Source organism: Osmerus eperlanus, chromosome 22 (genome assembly GCF_963692335.1).
Source record: "Osmerus eperlanus chromosome 22, fOsmEpe2.1, whole genome shotgun sequence".
In the NCBI taxonomy this organism is placed as follows: domain Eukaryota; kingdom Metazoa; phylum Chordata; class Actinopteri; order Osmeriformes; family Osmeridae; genus Osmerus; species Osmerus eperlanus.
The window spans coordinates 6,505,409-6,524,262 of record NC_085039.1 but is presented as its reverse complement, the minus strand read 5'-3'; the positions used below and the strand labels follow the sequence as shown (position 1 = coordinate 6,524,262).

The 18,854-nt window shown below is 42.4% G+C and overlaps 3 protein-coding genes across 11 annotated transcripts; 2 read left to right on the top strand and 1 right to left on the bottom strand.

The window, feature by feature from the left end:
• The first annotated feature begins 4,001 nt into the window (after window positions 1-4,001).
• On the top strand, window positions 4,002-8,900 carry b3gnt2a (UDP-GlcNAc:betaGal beta-1,3-N-acetylglucosaminyltransferase 2a). 5 transcript variants are annotated; one of them, XM_062448588.1, is made up of 3 exons: window positions 4,002-4,208; window positions 5,629-5,700; window positions 6,554-8,900. In XM_062448588.1, exon 3 carries the CDS (start codon window positions 6,575-6,577, stop codon window positions 7,778-7,780), a length of 1,206 nt encoding a protein of 401 aa, XP_062304572.1. In that variant the 5' UTR covers window positions 4,002-4,208; window positions 5,629-5,700; window positions 6,554-6,574; the 3' UTR covers window positions 7,781-8,900. The 5 variants fall into 5 exon arrangements, with proteins under 5 accessions (XP_062304572.1, XP_062304568.1, XP_062304567.1 ...); XM_062448584.1 differs by having other exon boundaries at window positions 5,565-5,700; XM_062448583.1 differs by having other exon boundaries at window positions 4,002-4,332; window positions 5,565-5,700.
• Window positions 8,901-9,124: 224 nt separating this feature from the next.
• Window positions 9,125-13,466, top strand: zgc:66455 (uncharacterized protein LOC393502 homolog). 4 transcript variants are annotated; one of them, XM_062448581.1, is made up of 9 exons: window positions 9,125-9,427; window positions 9,558-9,588; window positions 9,783-11,015; window positions 11,166-11,207; window positions 11,395-11,501; window positions 11,771-11,832; window positions 12,022-12,188; window positions 12,440-12,670; window positions 12,860-13,466. In XM_062448581.1, exons 1-9 carry the CDS (start codon window positions 9,341-9,343, stop codon window positions 13,237-13,239), a joined length of 2,340 nt encoding a protein of 779 aa, XP_062304565.1. In that variant the 5' UTR covers window positions 9,125-9,340; the 3' UTR covers window positions 13,240-13,466. The 4 variants fall into 4 exon arrangements, with proteins under 4 accessions (XP_062304565.1, XP_062304564.1, XP_062304563.1 ...); XM_062448580.1 differs by having other exon boundaries at window positions 9,127-9,427; window positions 9,783-11,075; XM_062448579.1 differs by having other exon boundaries at window positions 9,129-9,427; window positions 9,783-11,078.
• Window positions 13,093-15,782, bottom strand: LOC134008973 (phenazine biosynthesis-like domain-containing protein 2). Of its 2 annotated transcripts, none has more exons than XM_062448590.1 (10): window positions 15,598-15,782; window positions 15,260-15,359; window positions 14,859-14,957; window positions 14,578-14,687; window positions 14,469-14,498; window positions 14,291-14,379; window positions 14,035-14,210; window positions 13,823-13,885; window positions 13,464-13,650; window positions 13,093-13,210 (listed from the first exon to the last, which is right to left on the bottom strand). In XM_062448590.1, the coding sequence occupies exons 1-9, from the start codon at window positions 15,679-15,681 to the stop codon at window positions 13,538-13,540; spliced, it is 864 nt and encodes a 287-aa protein (XP_062304574.1). In that variant the 5' UTR covers window positions 15,682-15,782; the 3' UTR covers window positions 13,093-13,210; window positions 13,464-13,537. The 2 variants fall into 2 exon arrangements, with proteins under 2 accessions (XP_062304574.1, XP_062304575.1); XM_062448591.1 differs by having other exon boundaries at window positions 15,490-15,620.
• Between the last annotated feature and the right edge of the window lie 3,072 nt (window positions 15,783-18,854).

Genomic DNA, 18,854 nt, shown 5'->3' with positions numbered 1-18,854 from the left:
CCTGACAAAGTAGGCTAAAGTGGTGGGAAGACTGCCCTTGTCCAAGATGCAACTGGCTCTTTCTAGGCTAAATTGTTGACTTTGTGTAGTCTACACAGCAACAATTGTAGCAAATAACCTTCCAGCTATACATATATACAATAATTTGGGATTTTCTGTATCGCACTGACATAAATATAGTATATATTCAGTGTGCGAATTATGGGGGGGTTTGGGGGGGTCTGACCCCCCCGATTAAGGCTCGGACTCCCCCAAAAGAGGTAAAAACCACAGGTCGCAAGGGAAACTCAGCGTCCCCTAAAATTTCAAAAAAATAATGGTCAAATATTTACTATTGTGTTAACATTTTAAATGCGTTAGAACACGTTCATATCGAAGACGAGTTCTTTCAGAATCAGATACATATATTAGCAGGTCGACTGACTGATTTCCTTCTCGTACATTCTCGTAGCGTCACAGTGCATTTCCCTGTTGAAGCTCAGCTTCCATGGACTTCAATGGAGTCATGGTGTTCAGTTTTTTTCAGTGCTTCGAAACGGTCATTGGATGAATGCTGAGATTATGTCCCGCCTCGGACGCTCAGCGTCTCTGGGGGTGAATGGAGGAGTGGGCTGGGCTGGACGCTGAGCTTCCGCGTGATGATTGGAGGCTCTGTCGAAAGACTGCATCTCCCTTTGATTGACAGTAATTTTGTACTACAAAGTCACCGAAGCTGCAGCAACCTATTTCTTGGTATTTGCTTGGCAAAATTGCTAACCAATTTTCATCATACATTTCATACAATTATACACCACGTTCCTTGTTTCAGTTTAACCTAATTTCCACATTTCCTCCTTGATTAATATTGTTTTGTTAGATCGTTCATTCATTCAGTAGGCTAGGCTAGTGTCGAAGGGGTGAACTATCCAGTGAATAGCCAAATAAAATAAAAAAAATAGGATGTAGGCCGAAAATGAGCTTCCCCTCTTTGAAAGACCAGCAGCCGCCACTGATTACAATGTATCACATACTGATATTTTTGTCTGTCATAATTTAATTACCAATCCCTATCTCTCTCTCTAATATATATTGATAAAAATCATAGTAATAATAATATATATATATTTACAAATATTTTGCGTGGGGGGGGGGCCTTGGGGAGGCTTCTGCCCCGGGCCCCAGATGACCTTAACCTGGCCCTGGTCGGGGGGGTCGATACATTTATATATCGTTCTTACCTGTAATCGTAAATATTACAATATATTTACCATATTCATTCAGTAACAGGTTGGCGATACACAGAAATGTTGACTTTATGGCAGGGAATATCACACACAGTATTACACTCAGGGGCGTAGCCACGTGGTGGCCAGGGGGGGCCACGGCCACCATTGGTCAGAGAATGGCCACCCTGCCGGCCCCCCCACCCTCACACTTTTATTTTATTTTTTAAACCCTCCTGAACAGAAACGGTATAAAGCTGAAAAAATGCATTAGTATTTTTTTTTATGAAGTCGTCTTATATTGTCATTTGTCACTTACGCTACAAGCCCCATATTTGCAACATGTTGGGCCACGCCCCCATCAACAGTGCAAGACGCCAACCAACGTACGTGCATTCTGACAGCGCTTCAATGGAGACTAGCAGCTAACCACTGGATACCGTTAGAAAACTGTTGCTCTGAGTGATGCAGTGTGTGAATTTTAAAATAGTAGTTTTTGACAATCAAGTGCCACCCCAAATAAAAGACTGGCCAGAGCTTGCCCTCCCAGAAATAATGTCCTGGCTATGCCCCTGATTACACTGACTGCCATCTAGTCAAAATTCACTCAGTAAACACAGCGCCAGTGACAAGTGCCCAATACAACTCAAGAAACAGCACGAGTGACCAGGCAGTGTGCTGGTTCAATCACCTCAGTGTAGCTACGTAGCGGTACGTTCTGCGTTGTGAGAAAGTTAAAGAAAGGCAAGTTATAAATACCCCCAAAAAATCTGTCACAAATGTATTTGTAATGGCAATAAGCTGTAGAATATTCACAAGAATGTTAATGATAGAAACATGGTTAACTCAGTTGACCCCCCCGATTGTCATTGTATAATTCGCACACTGTATATATTTAAATATTCTATATAAATAATATACTGAAATAATAGATACCTGTTTTCGGCTGGCTATATCCATAGGGTTTCGGCTCATGAGAGCTAGCTTAATGCAGATCAGTAAACTCAAAATAGCTGAGAGCGAAGAGAACAAACAAAATATACCTGTTGTTATGCGTTTAACACACCTGGGTTCGTAGTAAGGGTTAACAAAGGCCTTTGCATTCGCAAAGCGATTTTTAATCGCATTAGTTCATTAGGGCCTAACTAAACTAAATTCACTGAAGTTATCATAAAGCCTCCTACCACTTAGTGCACATCAGTCAATGTTGAGCTAACTATATAGGCTATAGTGTGAGCTCAACATTTCTAAAAAAGAAAAGATCCATCGCGAAATTGGCAGATTTTTTTGTTGTTGCGAAATATCAAAATTCTTATCCAAAAGACATCAAATTCCGCACTGCACACCATGGGATTATAAAAACGACACCTGCAAAATATCAACTTTACAGAGTGTCCGGTTCTCTAAGTAATCGGAGGAATTCACTGCCCTAAAATCCTATTCAAAAAAATTAAAACAGACAGACACACACAGATCCCTGGCATTATCAGAGATTACTGACTCACTATGGCTGTGTTGCTGCACCAAGACTTTTAGATCATGAAAGATTCATCTTGTAGACCTTGAGCCCAAATGACCCACTGCCCCCGTTCCGTCCACAGTCTCACAAGTACATTCACACCTTACCCATGTTTTAGTTAGTAATGGCAGAGCCGACTTCAGAAAATAAACTCAACCCTGGTTAAACCTCTCGGAAGCTGTCTGGCTCTGGTATCTGATCCTCCTGGATTTCATTAAAGGCTCTAGTCTACCCATCTTTGAGTGTCACAAAGGTCAGAAAATACATAGGACTGCCATTGCCCAATCTGTAGGGGAGAAGAATCAGGAAGTGCAGGACCACAGCCATTTTGGAAGTACACAGCCTGTAAACCCTTTAGTATGGTCACTCTTTCAGACTTTGTCAGAGACCAAATAAATGTTGTATCGTTAAAACATCTAGACTTCGATTACCAAATGAAAATAGATGCTTGTTCCCATTTGCAGGGTACACAGCGTTTTGGACATCTTCCAAAGATGAGCAGATTTGTGTATTCAATTTAAAAGAGGGGTCATTAGATTCAGGTTAGGTTGGTGCAGGGTTAAGTCGGATGAGTAGGCTCCCTAATTAAATCTCACAGACATTCGATAGGCAGATATAAATACATCTGACTGAGATAGCTGTAATTATATGGCATTTAGCCAGCAGCATAGCCAAATTTAACACTGGACTCCAGTCATTCTTGAATAAATTCAGGGATTAATAAAGTGAATTTAATTAAATTGAACTGTATAGGCCTTAGATACAGGGACGAGACAAATAGAGTATACCCGTCTACACCAGTGTAATTCCGTGATGGTCAGTTTGTGTAAAAGGAGGTTACTAAAGTTCATGCCATGCTCATGATCACTTGAGGTTTGTCCTGTGAATCTGTTTGTGATCTCATTCAACTCTCAAGTCTCTCTCTCTCAGTCTACGTTTAACAAATCAACCACCAGTGTAAAATCGAAACTTATTGTAATGGGGTTTTTTTTACACCTCAGGTTCGGAATACACGCATGCTCTGCCACAATCCGTTCACATGGCAGTTGATGTCTTGAGATACAGGCACAGAAAGACATTGACTTGGCCAGGAGTAGATATGCAACGATATTATTATTTTCCATGAATGCTCCCTCATGAAATGAAATAGCCTAAAAACAATCGTCTGGAAAGGCAAGTAGAATACCTTTAAAGTCACGTACAGCACAAGAGAGCTCGCCGCCGCCCCAAAGCACTACGTCAAAAGGAGGAGCCTTTTTTATAGAGCTACCTCAAACGCGAAGGAAATTACAAATATTATTTTTACTCCCCACTTCGACGTCCGCCGACTGAAATAATGTTCTCCGATATGGCATGGGTTGATTGTAGACACACTAAGAAATATCGGAGCTATTTATAGTTTTGCCATGGACTTAAACTTTTAATGCAACTTTATTTTGCTTTCATAAAAAATGTATTTATTTCGGATATGATTATCGTCTCTTTTGGTGAGTACAGCCTTGGGCAGGATAAGAATAGGCACCTCTGCCTGTGCACAGAATATGCGCTTCAACAACATGACCCATTGGAACGGAAAAATTGCCATTCAGGTGAAGTAGGCCTATACAGCAGGTATGCAGGTTGGGTCGGTTGGACCTAATTCCCCGTCTTCTTGGTTTTTATTTGGTTTTATGGCCACTTTAGATAGTAGACTCTGCTTACCAGAACATTTAATAGCCATATCATATTTTTTTTATAAAGTAGTGAAATCTTATGTAGGCTAACCTAGGCACTTTCGCAATTGTTACGCCCCTCTTATTAAACTGTTGAGTACCCTTGGCCTCTGTCAAAATCAATAGTCTGTCAGGAATATGTGTTTGGCTTAGTATTTGGAGTAGAGTGTAAGTAGAGTGCACAGGGTTAGCCAATCTATTGCTCCTCTTATAATTTCGGGTTGGGGAATTCTCTCACGCATATGGAGAAATTGAACTTTCCATTTAGGCTAGTAGGCCTCTTCTTCCCCCATCTGGATGGTGGTCAGGGTTGCATCCACTATAATTTTGATATCCCAGCTGCTGCTGTATGGCTGCCCATTTTATGTCAGAGACAAGACTACTCTGTAAAGTCCTCACTTCAAATAACCTTCCTAATATACCCCTACTGAGAATAGGTGTGTCATTTCAAATGTTAGGAAACAATCTGCATCAGATTTGACTTGTTAGTGGCAAAGGACTTGTATCAGACTCATGTACAGTCTTGCTAATACCTTCACGTTACATGTATGGGCATGTAAGGTATATCAGGTCAAACTTGGACTTTAACACCTTAATGAATGACTAAACTCAAAACTGGTTTGTGGACTAGTCCTCTTTTTCACAGTCTTTGCTTTTATACGAGCTTGTTTACCTACAAAGTTCAATATATCTGTTTAATTATGGGTATAAAACATGAGTCATGAGTCATGTCTGTGAATCTGTGGTGTACAGGCCCAGTCCTCAGCAGACTCGAACACCATCAACATTGCCATTCTTGATCAATGATGTCCTTGTCTGGACAGTCTTATGCTGCTGAAATATGGAAATATATGGGACTTTTAGGTTAGGTACTGTAATGCGTTCTCTCTGGTTTGAGGCTTGCTTTGTCAAACTTGTCAAATAACTTTTATTAACAGTTATTACAATACTGTTAGCCAGGCTTTGCCCTAGCAACAGGCTTGAATACACTACCTGTTCTCCTAAGGAGCTTTCAGTTGATTTCTTAGAATTTAGGCATGCGTGAGACCAATGTTTCTAAGCCCACCTCAGACAACAATCCCCCCCTCCTCTCCTAATATTAACATGCTGTGTTATTGTGTTTTATTCCAGGTGGCTGTAAAAACACACTCCTGGTTAGCCCCTTTCTATGTCTTTGTGGGCCACTCCCTTGCAGATTATCTACATGGGTTAAGAAGACTGGAACACCAGTAAAACAGATTTCTTAATCATCTTCCAGAGTTCACAGGTTAGTTGTGGATTGTGTGCACAGTGTGGAGCAGGCCTGAGCCCTAGGTGACCTATTTTCTTTTTGCACCCTGAGCTTTTCTTGATTTTCTTTTTTGGATCAGAGAAATGCATTGTACATGCTTTGACTGGGTCCTATAGTTCCTACACGGGTCATGAGGAGCTATAGCAAGACATAGCACTAAAGACATGACTCGTTGAATCTTAACTCCCTATCTGCTGGTCTGAATGTATCTTGTGTCCATAACCTTTAAGGTTCTATACATGCCTTCACTATTCCTCACCCTGGGTGAGACCTTTAGGCCTGAAGCCTGACTGGAAAAAATGGATGATGACGTACAAAAAAAATGTATGGTCTTTTGTGTGTGGGTCAATCTAGCAATATACTGTGACTCAAAGACCAGTAAATTGGTGTCACGAGGAGGCTCAAATTGAGAACCCATGATGCCCCTCTGGCATTGTGAGAAGGGAAGAGAGGAGGACGCAATACGTTGTGGTATGAGAAAAAAGAAGGAATAAGAGGAGGACATCATGAAGTGTAGGGGGATGAAGAAAAATGTGCATAGCTTATTCTTCTAGGATTAGGCATGGTAAGCGGCCTTATATGTGGCAGGCCAAACACAGAACAAGCAACGAAGACTGACGTGCCTCAACAGTTTTCTCCTTGATTCTACCTTTGGCTGAAAGCGTACTCTACAAATCGCCCGTTCTATGTTTCTAAATGTTGCCATTCCTCCTGGGCTTTTTGTAAGTCTAAAAGACTTAGAACTTGCTAGCTGCTGTAATACAAATGCTATCTTATCTCTGTAATATGGCTTGTAAACACTGGCTCCTTGCATTCTTTTTATGTCTAGGCCCAGAGAGAAGACGAAAAGATGCATGCTGGGCAGAGGAAATCAAGGGTCCTGTGTCTCATGATGATGCTGAATATCTTAATCTGTATCCTGGTGGGGGTGTCATTAAACCTGGGTCAGGAGAAGGGTGGGAGTCAGAAGATTCGGATCCCCTCGACAAAGTTCTGGAGCAAGCACACGGTGAGCAAGTCCTACTGGAACAAGGAGCAGCAGAGGCTGGGCTTCCTCTACAACCCCCTCATTGGGACTGTGCTGACCAATGACACCCTCTCTGAGCTCCCTGATTGGCTTAACAATACAAGCCCCATTGGTTCCTGTGAACCGGACTACAGCGTCACTACAAAGATCTCGGACTACAACTCCCTTCCTCAGCGCTTCCAAGACTTCCTGTTGAATATGCGCTGCCGGTCGTACCCCATGGTAATGGACCAGCCTCATGTGTGTAAAGGCAAACCCTTCCTGCTATTGGCCATCAAGTCTCTTACGTCCCACTTTGACCGCCGGCAGGCCATTCGTGAATCTTGGGGAAAGGCGGGCATCTTAGCCAATCAAACAGTGGTCACTGTGTTTTTGCTGGGCAATTCCACAGCTGTTGACCACTTCCCAGACCTTTCAGGGATGCTGCGTCATGAGGCAAAGCTTCACAGAGACATAGTCCAATGGGATTTCAGGGACTCCTTTTTCAATCTAACTCTCAAAGATGTACTCTTTTTGGAGTGGTTGAACAAGAGGTGCCCGAACACCAAGTACATTTTCAAGGGGGACGATGATGTCTTTGTCAACACCTTGAGAATTTTAGACTTTTTAAAAGGTCTCCCAAGAAAAAAAGCCTCGGATCTCTTCATAGGGGATGTGATTACCAACGCTGGCCCCCACAGGGACAGGAAACTCAAGTACTTTATACCCGAGAGTGTGTTTGTCGGGGGTTACCCGCCTTACGCAGGGGGTGGAGGGTTTTTGTACTCGGGGGAACTGGGAATTCGCCTCTACAACATCTCCCAACAAGTGCCACTCTACCCCATCGATGACGTGTACACGGGGATGTGTATGAAAAGGCTGGGGTTGGTCCCAGAGAAACACAAAGGCTTCCAGACTTTTGACATTGAGGAAAAGTACAGGAATAACCCATGCGTCTACAAAGGCTTGATGCTAGTTCACAGTAGGACGCCACAGGAAATGATTCAGATATGGGCTTGGCTCAACAATCCTGACATTGAATGCCAGTGATCGTCTGTGTAGTAGTCAGTTTTCTCAACTTTTCTCAACTTTTTTTTATCATGGCATCAAAGTCACGTAATTGTATGAATCAGGCAACAACTTAAGAGTACTGCATTTTCCGTACATTCTTTTACAATCTCATTCTATTAGAATGGAAAGGACGAGTCCTAGAATCTACCTACATTTTTTGCTAGATATACAATTATTTGATCTAAATCCTTTCTTTGAAAGAACTGTATTGGAGTTCTATGCAAAATGATACCGTTCAACTTACATTCAGCAATGTTTTAATTACTGTACATAGCAACAGACAGTTATCTGCAGGTAGATCTTGGGTCCTGTCTCTTCTTGGCCATAAACAGACATTGGCAAGCTAACAGTGGATGTAGCAGAATGTTAACAAAGCTTTGAGGTCAGGGTTTGATTTGCTGCCTTATGTTTTTCGATTGACCCTCAAAGTGGTTTGTGTTTGTATTTGTGATAGCTTCATTGTCTTTGCTACCTACTGTATTAAATGTTATTGTTTTGGTCATGTGGTGTGTTGTGTGTCCCTATTCAGCTTAATGACTGACTGGATCAGAAAATGTGTTGTCTGATATTGTATACTACTGAATTTGCTCAGGACAATAGTATTGTTAATGCGACATATCAGGGTGTTCATATTCTTTATAGGTATATTTGCAATTGATCATAGACAAATCTATTTATAATGTACATTTGTAAGTGGAGGGGTGGGTTACAGTTGTTTGTGTTGTTTGTGTTGGTTAGATAATTGAGAACTAAAGTTGCACAGGTTTTGATAATACATTTATGGGTATTGTCAATGATTGACATTTGATAATAAGCTAAGAAATAGTGTAAAATGTGCATTCTGTGGAAGAGTTTGATCTTCTTTACAACAGTACTGATGTGTGTGTTGCTCTCTCAATACCAAGCTTTTAATAGAATCATCAGGGTTTATACCTTCAGCTCCATGGAAGTAGAGAGATGTATAATTAAATGCCACACATTTTTAAGCACATTTTCTACCTTTTGCTGATTTTTTATTATTCTTAAAGTGGCTTAAGGTAATGGAATGGCTATCTTGTATTTCGTTTTTGTAGAATAATAAATAATTGTTTAAACTTTGGGAACGGTGAAGTGCTTTAATATTTGTTTGGGTTCAAATGTAAAACATTGACTCGATTTTATTTGTATTTATTTTTTATAATGCCTGAGCTAAAAAAATAAAAAAAATAAAAAAAACCTTGGAGGACACAGTTCTCTGAATGTTTGTTTGCGTGGTTACGTGGTGTAGGAGAAGTTTATCATGCAGGCAGTCATTAGAAAGTGGAAGAAGAATAATGGCGACATCCACTGGTCGAGCACGAATCTCTTCGTATTGGAAACACATGAACGTAAGGGGTAAACGTAGGCCACATCAATTATTCTAATTGAAAATATAGTTCAGGTGTTAATGTTCACCATTGGCGGAAATCGAAAAAAAACTAAAACACCGTTATCTATCTTCAGCGTGTGCAGCGGAAGAAACTGCTAATTATTCTTATAGTTAAGACAAAGTTGTCTAAAATGCTACGAAATCGTAATAGATTGCTAACTATGTTTATATTTCTACTGATATTTGGCATATTTATCGAGCTCTGTGACTCTACTTTTGTAAGTAGACTTTCCCATTCGCAATTAAACGTCCACTCTAGTGTTATGGCAATGCCGTTCATTTTAGTTTTGTCATACAATCTGAAAACTTTAACTAAATTTTAATCATACTAGTTCTTTTCTTCCATAGACAAGTGAGAATGACGCTTATGAGTCTCCAGGTAAAAAATAAATATCTGTCTATTATACTTTGTCATACCATCAAGGGAAAATAATGAATTTGTGAAACTGAATTCATGGATGGGCTACCTGATTATGATAGTTGTGTGTGTGTGTGTGTGTGTGTGTGTGTGTGGGGGGGGGGTACTGTGCTAAAACAGTTCTCTGTATTTGTCTTTCTACACCTTCTCTTCAGGAGAAGATGGCTACGCCTTCTTTGCCCTCCGAAGCTGCCACGGGGTCTTGCAAGGTGACAGCGGCGAGTTCTTCTCCCCAGACTACTTGTGCTCCAACCCTCCGTTGTGGTGCAAATGGACCATCCAAGTACACCCTGGGAAACATGTTCAGCTTTACCTGAAAGACTTCACCCCCCCTGACGCCTGCCACCTCAAACTAGACCAGATCCAACTGGCTGAGCCCTCTGGGGTGTCTGGGGGAAACAAGGTGTTGGAGAAGTGCTGGCAGGAGGCCAAGTACACATCCCTGTCCAATACTCTCCATGTGGTCCTGCTCATCAGAGGAAGTCCCATCCCTCCTTTTAGAGGATTCTATGGGAGGTACCAAGCATTTGAACCACCAATTGTGTACAAGCCACATGGCGACGACACAGAGGGAAACGGTAAATGGATGAAGGAAGATGTGAAGCATGAGACAGTAAAGCCGACCATTTTTCTGAGAGATTTTACCACATACGTACCCACCAAGGAGGGTGAACCTACCCAGCCCATTTTACTGGAAAGCTCCACACCGGCAGTGCAGGGAAACTACAATGAGATGGAGGAGTACTTTGACCTGCTCACCTCTGTGTCCAATGAGCTTCCATTAGAAGAAGATGAACCAGTTACTCAACAGAAACACTCTAGGTCGTCTTCTGTTCAGGTTGAGGCAGATGAGTGGAGCGCTGCAAGGACCGAGGAGACTGTAGTGGAGAAGGTACCGCTCGAGCACAATCTAACCTGGCAAGGAATGGTCAACCACATCGGGGATATAAGCCCTCCTTCCCCTCTCACCCCCGCCTTTACCTCCACCCCCACCATAGCAATAGTACCCACCCTGGGCACCTCCCGATTAGGGAGGAGTGCCTCTCAAACCCCAATACAGCTCTCCAATGAGTTGGAGGTCCACTCGCCGTCTTTGAACATGTACTCAAAAGGTGTCCAAGCTACAGTGTCTGTCATAAACCCTCACACCTTCCTACACATCCAGTCAGACGTACGCAGGAGTGTGGACGCTCGTTCCCTACACGTCCCCCCTGCCACCGAGGAACACACGTCTTACACAGCCGATGTTGTTTCAGTGGAGGGGTCCCACCACGTGTCTCCACCCGGGGCTGACCAAGGGGAAGATCCCGTTATGGAAACATCATGGAGTATGAATGCCGCCGAGCAGCTGCCGACAATTTCATCCCCCATGCCCGATGACGAGCAGGGTAATCCAATAGCCTATTACCCAAACATGGTGGAACTCCTGTCAGACAGCAGAGAAGGAGGTAGTAAGTAAAAGCCTCCCCTTTGTAGAATAGTTGATGGAAACATATGAGCTCCACTGTTTGTCTCCCATGTTCATTTCATTTTACCAGGACACGCCCAAAATCACACTGAGGTGCCACACCTACCTGGGGGTGAGTGTCAGAATTTAGTCCATGTTAAATTCAATTTTGCATTTGTTTCAAAGGTTTGATCTATCTGAAGTGCATCCAAATTCCCTTGTATAATCATAAGGGCATAAATTACGAGAGCTGTGAGGTGGCTGCTGTTCTATGACATTGGGTAATGTACCATATGTACACCCTATGTTATGACTTCCAGATCATCTGTTTGAAGTTTCTGTTGAGCTCACCTTCTCCCTTGAGGACGATTCTGAGGAGCATTGGGACCATCTCTCGAGTACACTACTGATGTCAACAAAAGAACTAGTGAGTTGTCATCTTGTAATGCTGTGGGAAGTGAATCCCACTGGATTATTATATTGGATGGATATAGCTCAATGACAGAGCATTTGACTGCAGATCAAGAGGTCAAAGGGTCAAATATCCCCCTGTATGTCACTTTGAAGATAAGCGTCTGCTAAATATACCAATATATTATTAGATTACGTATATGGATTAAGGGATTATATTGCTTCTGAAATTTAGTATAGATTTCTCATTTGTACTGTGTTATGATTTTGTTGTTTTTGTTTTAGATCCATGAACAATTGAAGATTCTCATTCAATCTATAACAATATCCTCCAAAAGAATAAAAAGGTTAGTATGAGCCCCTAGAAATCTTTCCCTTTTCTGGTATATGCTATACATAATATAAAATGCAATATTGCCATTGTGCTGAACTCAAACCCAAACTTAAACATATATCCTCAATTTGGAGATGTAGTTGTTTTTGCTACAAGTAGTATGAAGTTGAGAAACATTTGTTTGTGGTTTTATACTACCCAGGCTGAGTGCTGGAGTGCTGTACATCCTCTGGCTGCAGATGGCAGATGGTACGGAGGGGATGAAGTTCCGAAGCACCCTCCACGCTGCTCTCCAGGAACTGGTCTCGACAAATATCAGTCTCCATGGCAGCTTCGAGCAGGCTATGATCATCTCGCTGTCCACCGCAGGTAGGCATTCCAGAAGATTTGGTTGATATTCGACCAAATGTATCCAATTCCTTGGCGCCACACTCCCTTTCTTCTTGACCAGACAAGGACTGCCTAACTAAACATAGAACCGGTACTACAATCAATACTCTTCTTTTGAGTACAGATGTGATTTGACTTGGAGATAATGGTAATTCATTTAAGTTGGAATTAATTTCGCAACTATCGTTAGTCTGCATGTGTTGATGTGTTTGTTCGCATATGCATGACAGATGTCAATGAATGCGCAACCCAGCTGGTGCTGTGTGACATCAACGCCGAATGCTTGAATCACTTTGGCTCCTATGCCTGCCGCTGCCGGCCCGGGTTCGAGGACGCGTCCCGTCTGGGTTCTGGAGGAACCCTGTGTGTGGACCTTAAGGCTGCCGGTACGGAACAACACCACAGTCAGGAGGACTTTATGAAGCATCAGCGTAACCCTATACTGCAGCCCAGTAACTCTAGTACCCCTTTTTTCACTGCCATAAATCTGCTCTTAAGAAAAGCACAAGAAAACTCACACGCTTAACTGTCACTTTCTTTGGCGTCCTGAATTATGAAATACAATCTGCAATCTTTGTTCGACATTTGGGGTATTTAATAGTAACTGAAAAACAGTAGAACAGTTCTAATTGATACTTTTCGTCTTTTAGGCTGTGTGTTGGCAACGTCATCCGGGATGGTTCAAGGCATCTACGTGGTCTCTTTCCTGCTGAGCTTCCTACTCCTGATGTTGATGACCGTCATGGGAGTTCTGTACCACCGCCACCACCGGGGGACCTTCTTGGTCCGCTGCCGGAGCAGCAGCTTTGGGAGCGCTGAGCGCAACGGCAACAATAACAACGATGACGAGGGTTCTGTGTCCAACTCGGACGTGCCCCCTCCACCGCCACCCATACGGCGCCCGAAGGAGGGCTGGTCGCATCCTAAAGACTGCTGCACCACGGTGGACTTGCCTCTGCTGCGTTTCAGCCCCTTGCATCCGCTCGATGGGTACATGGAACCTGGGGAGGGGACTACGAGAGGAAGCTGAGTTATATCCCCTAAGGGCAATGAGAACTGTTTCCTGACTACATTACTTAATTTGATTTATTTGGACATTTACTTTTCTTTTGGAAACCCGTTTATTTCAATTATAATTTGTTATAGATTTGTTTATTTAGGCAGCTATGAGCTAACAATGTTTGGGAACATGGCCACTAAAGGAATCGTTCCTCACAAATGTACCACTCTGAATTAATAAAAAAAAAAACTCACTTGTAAGAATTCATCATTTCTCTTTTATTGTCAGTGTCACCACTGTGACTAATCTATAAGGAAATGTAGAGAAACTAAAGAGACAGAGTTCCCTCCAGGATCATGACAGCCTGGCCAGCGATGTCCACTCTTCCATCATCCCTCACTTCCAACCGCAACTCGCCGCCACGACTTGAGCACTGATACGCTGGTAGACACAAGTTTGCCGTCCATTTATAAAAATGATGGTACTGGAGTGTCACACTAGTATCATCACAACCAATGTCTACATTATAGTTTTTGCATTGCACTCTGCTTAAAACTGCCTGTAGTATACCAGGTACAGTAATACACTAATCTAAAAAATGTATCGACCTTACCCAGCATTTTCTTTTTGCCCAGTTTTGCAGACCAGTAACTTGCTAGGAAAGTGTGCGAAGAGCCTAAAGTGAAAAATGTGTGTTTACCATCACTGCCATTGACTGAGCCATACATCAACCTCATGTGAGATGGATTTTGTAACCTGGCTCTTGTAAGCACAAAGGTCACCGTTGGGCCACAAGGATGTTATTGCTGGCATAAAGGCACACACCAGTGACGGGGTCCTCAGGGATTCCATACCAGGGGGCAAAGTTTCTGGAGAAGAAGTCATAACCAGCCTGGCACTCGGGGTCTCCACGCACTGTGACTGTGACTCCCATTACCTTTCCACTGCTCTCACTAGCTAACAGGGCTGTGTGGTTTGGCTGCAGGCTGGTCAGCGCTGACCTGGAGGACGCACACAAACACCCCTGATGTACAAACACCCTGTACACACACACAACATCAGCACATTCACAAACACTGACCTGTCGCAGGTATCATCGAGACAAATCAGTATTTCTTTGATGGTGGTACAGAAAAACACTTCTTGAACTGGGTGGTCTCCCACTGTGGCCTATTTAAACACACAGAGAGACATAATGCATGCAGAAAAACCTTTTGTAATGTGTAGCATAACATTTACAAACAACTTGTTGGACTTACTTTAATAAGGTCTTTAAAATCCTTGGCCACCTGGTGAAGACATACACATACCGTATTACAAGTTTTTAGACAGGCTTTTTGAGGTTCAACCATTATTTCCATGCCCTACCTGGGGTATGGGTTTTTCGAGGGGGAAGTCCATGACTATTAAATCTCCCTGCTGGCGAACATACAGTTCTCCACTCAAAGTCTCAAACACCACTGTAGAATTACTGTTCTCTGGCAGAGGAGGAAAATTATTTCTCTGTGGCACAATTTTGATGATTATTACACACAATTATATCTTCTGTTCTTTGCTAATCTATACTTCAGACAAATCCATCAAATAGACTACACATTTAATGCAGGTGCTTTGAAGTCTGTGAAAAGTAATTTCAGATGAATGGATACTTTTCTTATAGAAGAGCACAGCAGCGGAGGCCAGGGTGGCGTGACCACACAGGGGAACCTCACTGGCAGGGGTGAACCATCGCAGGCGAAAGCGGGCTCCTGATAAGGACAAACATTAACCTCACTGGCAATGTATGGTAGCACAGAAGTGGACTGACCACCAAGTACAGTACTTGAGAGCCATAACCAACCACTGTTCAACCAACCAAGAGAACGCTCAAAGTCCACTACATATCTTACGATATCATGACTGATCAATGACAGACTGACAGAACAAGTTGCATAATTCAGAATCAGAATTCGGTTTATTCGCCATGTATGTTACACAAACACAGAATTCCGTAAACTTTATCAGTAATGTATTTTTCCAGTTGGAAAACCCTCTTAGTAGCTAGTCCCACCTGAGGTGAAGTCATCAGTTGGGTGAAGCTGTGTAATGAAGGCTGTCTCAGACAGGTTCATCTCAGCAGCTATCTTCTGGTAGACCTCATCCTGCAGCTCCTGCATAAAAAAACAAGGAAGAAGAGTTGTCTAATTACCTTTTTCGTGGCACTGCAAATGAGAAGAACAATTCAAATGAAATAAAAAATGTTTAGATATTGCTATTTTGAATTGGGATTAGCCTACTTACAGTAGGATAGGCTAGCCTATGCCATACAACAGTGTTGGGAGAAACAATTTATCAAATGGCTTGGAATAGCCTATGCATGCAATAGTCATATATTATAAAACATATTGCCTGTGTAAGAGGGCAAACAGCTGCAGGATTGCCTTTGAAAGGTTCGTTCGTAAAGGAATCAACAGTGAATACTGTAATCTCCATAATTTAAGAAGACCTGGTTGCAACTGGTCAATAAAGTTAAAAAATATATTTCAAAAACTGTTTATGTAACCCACTCGTCATTACGCGCCGAATACGGAAGTGTTTCATGAAGGACCCCGTGCAATTCGGCCTCTCGTAAAAAAGGTGTTTCACAGACCCCATTTCCCCCATCTAAAGCGCCTAAAGCATCTAATTTGTCCAAGATCTGAAACTGATTATTGATTTGACATATTGACCACTAGAATAAAAGCGAACTTTCTACCAGATTTAAAATGGAAACACACTATTATGTGATCGTTGGCGCGCTTTGGCCACAAGGTGGCAGCGCGTGACCAGCATAAGATTTGGTAGAGGAGGAGGTTGTCGGTTTTTGGTATAATTTTTTTTTAATTTGTTTATTTTTTATATGAAGCGTCAACACCCCATAGGAGTCCGTTAAAGTACAGAAACGAATATTGAGGTAAAGGTAAGCACTTTATATCCGCTCACGTTGAAAATAGACGAAGAAACTAAGAATGAAGCATTGTTTCTTCAGATGATGAAATTTAAAACCCCCGCGCCCCCAGCTAATCTCTGGCCCGAGCACAGAAATGTTAATCCCCTTTTTTTGCAGAAATTTTGAAGGTAGATTGCGTTTTGTCGTTTAAATGGAACAGCATCAAACATAGCCCTACGTTCTCTTGCCCCACTGCCAGACATTTTGTGCCATGAAATTGCAAAGGCCTAATAATTATAAGTGTCTGTCTATTTAATAGCATATATAGCCTATTGCTCAGCGGCTCATTTTCCAATAAACATTTTAGTCTGTTACACCACTTGAGATTGCACCCCTTGCATTGTTAAAGGCTATACATTGGGCAACAAATTGTACACAACATATTTTTCACAACCCAGTTGTCCATCTTGATAATTTAAATTATGAATAACCTACATACATTTAGCTCAAATTCCTTTTCATTTGCCTGAGAAATGTGTTGCACTTATCAAATCAGTTAAGTGACCATGCAGGTCCACAACGTAAGTCTTTTGCACAGCCTAACAGTAGCCTAGCTAGATGTTATTATAAAAATACGAACACATGCCTTTCGTCATAATTATGTTTCCTTTATTAATTAGCCTACATTTATTTGTGAATTGTGTTGCTTTTCACGAATTAAAACCCCCAAGGCAAAACTGAATGTATAGCTGTAGAATTGTAATCAATATTCGATACACTCATCACAGATGAGCACTATTCAACATAGTTCCATCAGAACTACATTCACCAATTTGAGGTAATTTAATAGGAAGTTGATCATTAGAAAAATGATTAACTGTCATTTCAAATATATAGCCTTCGGTGTAATTTCAGGATTGTATTATCATAAAATGTATTGGATCTTGTCAGTGGACTTAAAAACGTTTTATTATTTTTAATTAATTTCACTTTCCATCATAAGACACATGGACCTTTTCTGAATAGTTGTTGCTGTTGTATAGGGCTGCAGTGTTTAATACTTCTGTGTGGGTGGGGAGTTAGATAGCTAAGTTTAACAGGCTAATCGTGGGCCGGGTAGTGACTGGGGAGACAGGGTGGTCCACCCAGTCCAAACCACATTAATAGGCTTACACCACCTAATCCAAGGCAGTGTGCTGTCACATGGGAAGTCTGCTGACCTTACTTTATTTTATTGCAGGGCACTTGTTCTTCAGCCCCTTTGTGCTCAAACCCTGTGTTCTTTTCTGCAGGAAAATGTCCCTTTATAATGTTCCTAGGCCCTCTCCTTCATGTTGGTGTTCAAAGGTTGAACTTGAAATAAAACAATGATGTAGGCTAGACTTTCTGCAACAGTAGTTTTCTAATCCCTATGCAAAACACTCATTGTATACTTGTCCTGTGTCTCATTAAGCCGTTTCCCGCCCAAATCTACATACATTTAAAGTTAAGGCAGGTGAGCTTTTCTGCTTCCTTTCAGCATCAGTAACAGAGACACTAATTGGCGCTCTCATATGAAACACATTTTCATGTGTGTAGGAAATCAAGTGTGTGTGTGTGTGTAGTGTTATTGCATCAGGTTTCATGGTAATGTCACACTCAAAACACCCTATAAACAGGTTTCTCAGTAAATTTTCAATCTGTAATTAACATTTTAAAATGTGGATGCATGTTTATCATGTGGATGCATGTTTATCCTTTATAAAATTTAAAACAATTATACATTAGACCACTGACCTTTTCTGCATGTTTGAGCACAGGTTGCAACACGGTGGAGAACTGCACCCAGCCTTTTTTTACAAGCTTAAGATTTTGTTGAAGTTAATGGTTGCACTCCATCAGAATTGTTGTAAGTGTTATATATACGGACAGTTTCTTAGCACTATCCAGTGAAGTACTACTTTGAACTGTGCACTTCTGATGGTTATGCTGCAGTTACAACATGGACCTCTTCGGATGAAAGCGTCTTTAAATAAATACATGTAAATGGTTAAATGTATATTGTGTGTGTGGTGTGTGTGTTAAGACTTGTGTGGTGGCCCGCTAGGTATGGGCAGATCGGTCCTCCAGATGTGCTCTCAGCGCCCCTCTCCTGCTACCGCTGCCTCGCGCATGCTGAGGCTCCCCCTTCGAAAACCCCACCACAGGGGCCCCTGAACCTGGCCTTTGTTGTCGCTATGAATGCCTCACACGTTCGGCAGGCAGAATTGGCAAGGACAGCGGGCTCTGGGCAGAGATCCACAGGGCACGGGGGGACAGGAGAAGAGGTGACACCCCTCTAGCTCCGCCTTGTGTCCGTGTCTGGCCTTGCCCCACACATACCCCCTTCCGTCACTCCCCACCCCTCGAACCCCCCCCCCCCCCTGTCATCTAGCGCCATGCTGGGCTAACCTGCCAGGCTGCATCATCTGGCTATAATCCCCCCCACCACACCCTCCCTGCACACCTACAGTAGTGCTAAACCCAGCATTGTTGCTGGAGCAATGAGACTGCCCATCCCCGCGCTGGTAAGGATAGGGGGAAGAGCAGTCCATCCCCGTGTTGCGCGGGCTGTTATGTTCATGTATGTGTTTATTTCCGTTGGTGGCCGTAATATGGATCTCAGGTGTTCCACATAATGGCGGTAATAGGTGCCACACAATGCCTGTATTTACCCACAAGCCTGACCCCTAGGGGTCACGAATAGAACCGTGGGCTA

Coding starts and splice junctions, on each gene's coding strand:
- b3gnt2a (XM_062448586.1), top strand. CDS start 6,575: ATGCATGCTGGGCAGAGGAAATCAAGGGTCCTGTGTCTCATGATGATG.
- zgc:66455 (XM_062448579.1), top strand. CDS start 9,341: ATGCTACGAAATCGTAATAGATTGCTAACTATGTTTATATTTCTACTG. Junction 11,833..12,021: donor TCCTCCAAAAGAATAAAAAG/GTTAGTATGAGC, acceptor TATACTACCCAG/GCTGAGTGCTGGAGTGCTGT. Junction 12,189..12,439: donor CATCTCGCTGTCCACCGCAG/GTAGGCATTCCA, acceptor TATGCATGACAG/ATGTCAATGAATGCGCAACC.
- LOC134008973 (XM_062448590.1), bottom strand. CDS start 15,681: ATGGAGATTACAGTATTCACTGTTGATTCCTTTACGAACGAACCTTTC. Junction 15,360..15,597: donor CTGTTTGCCCTCTTACACAG/GCAATATGTTTT, acceptor TTTTTTATGCAG/GAGCTGCAGGATGAGGTCTA. Junction 13,651..13,822: donor GGGCAAAAAGAAAATGCTGG/GTAAGGTCGATA, acceptor TGTGTCTACCAG/CGTATCAGTGCTCAAGTCGT.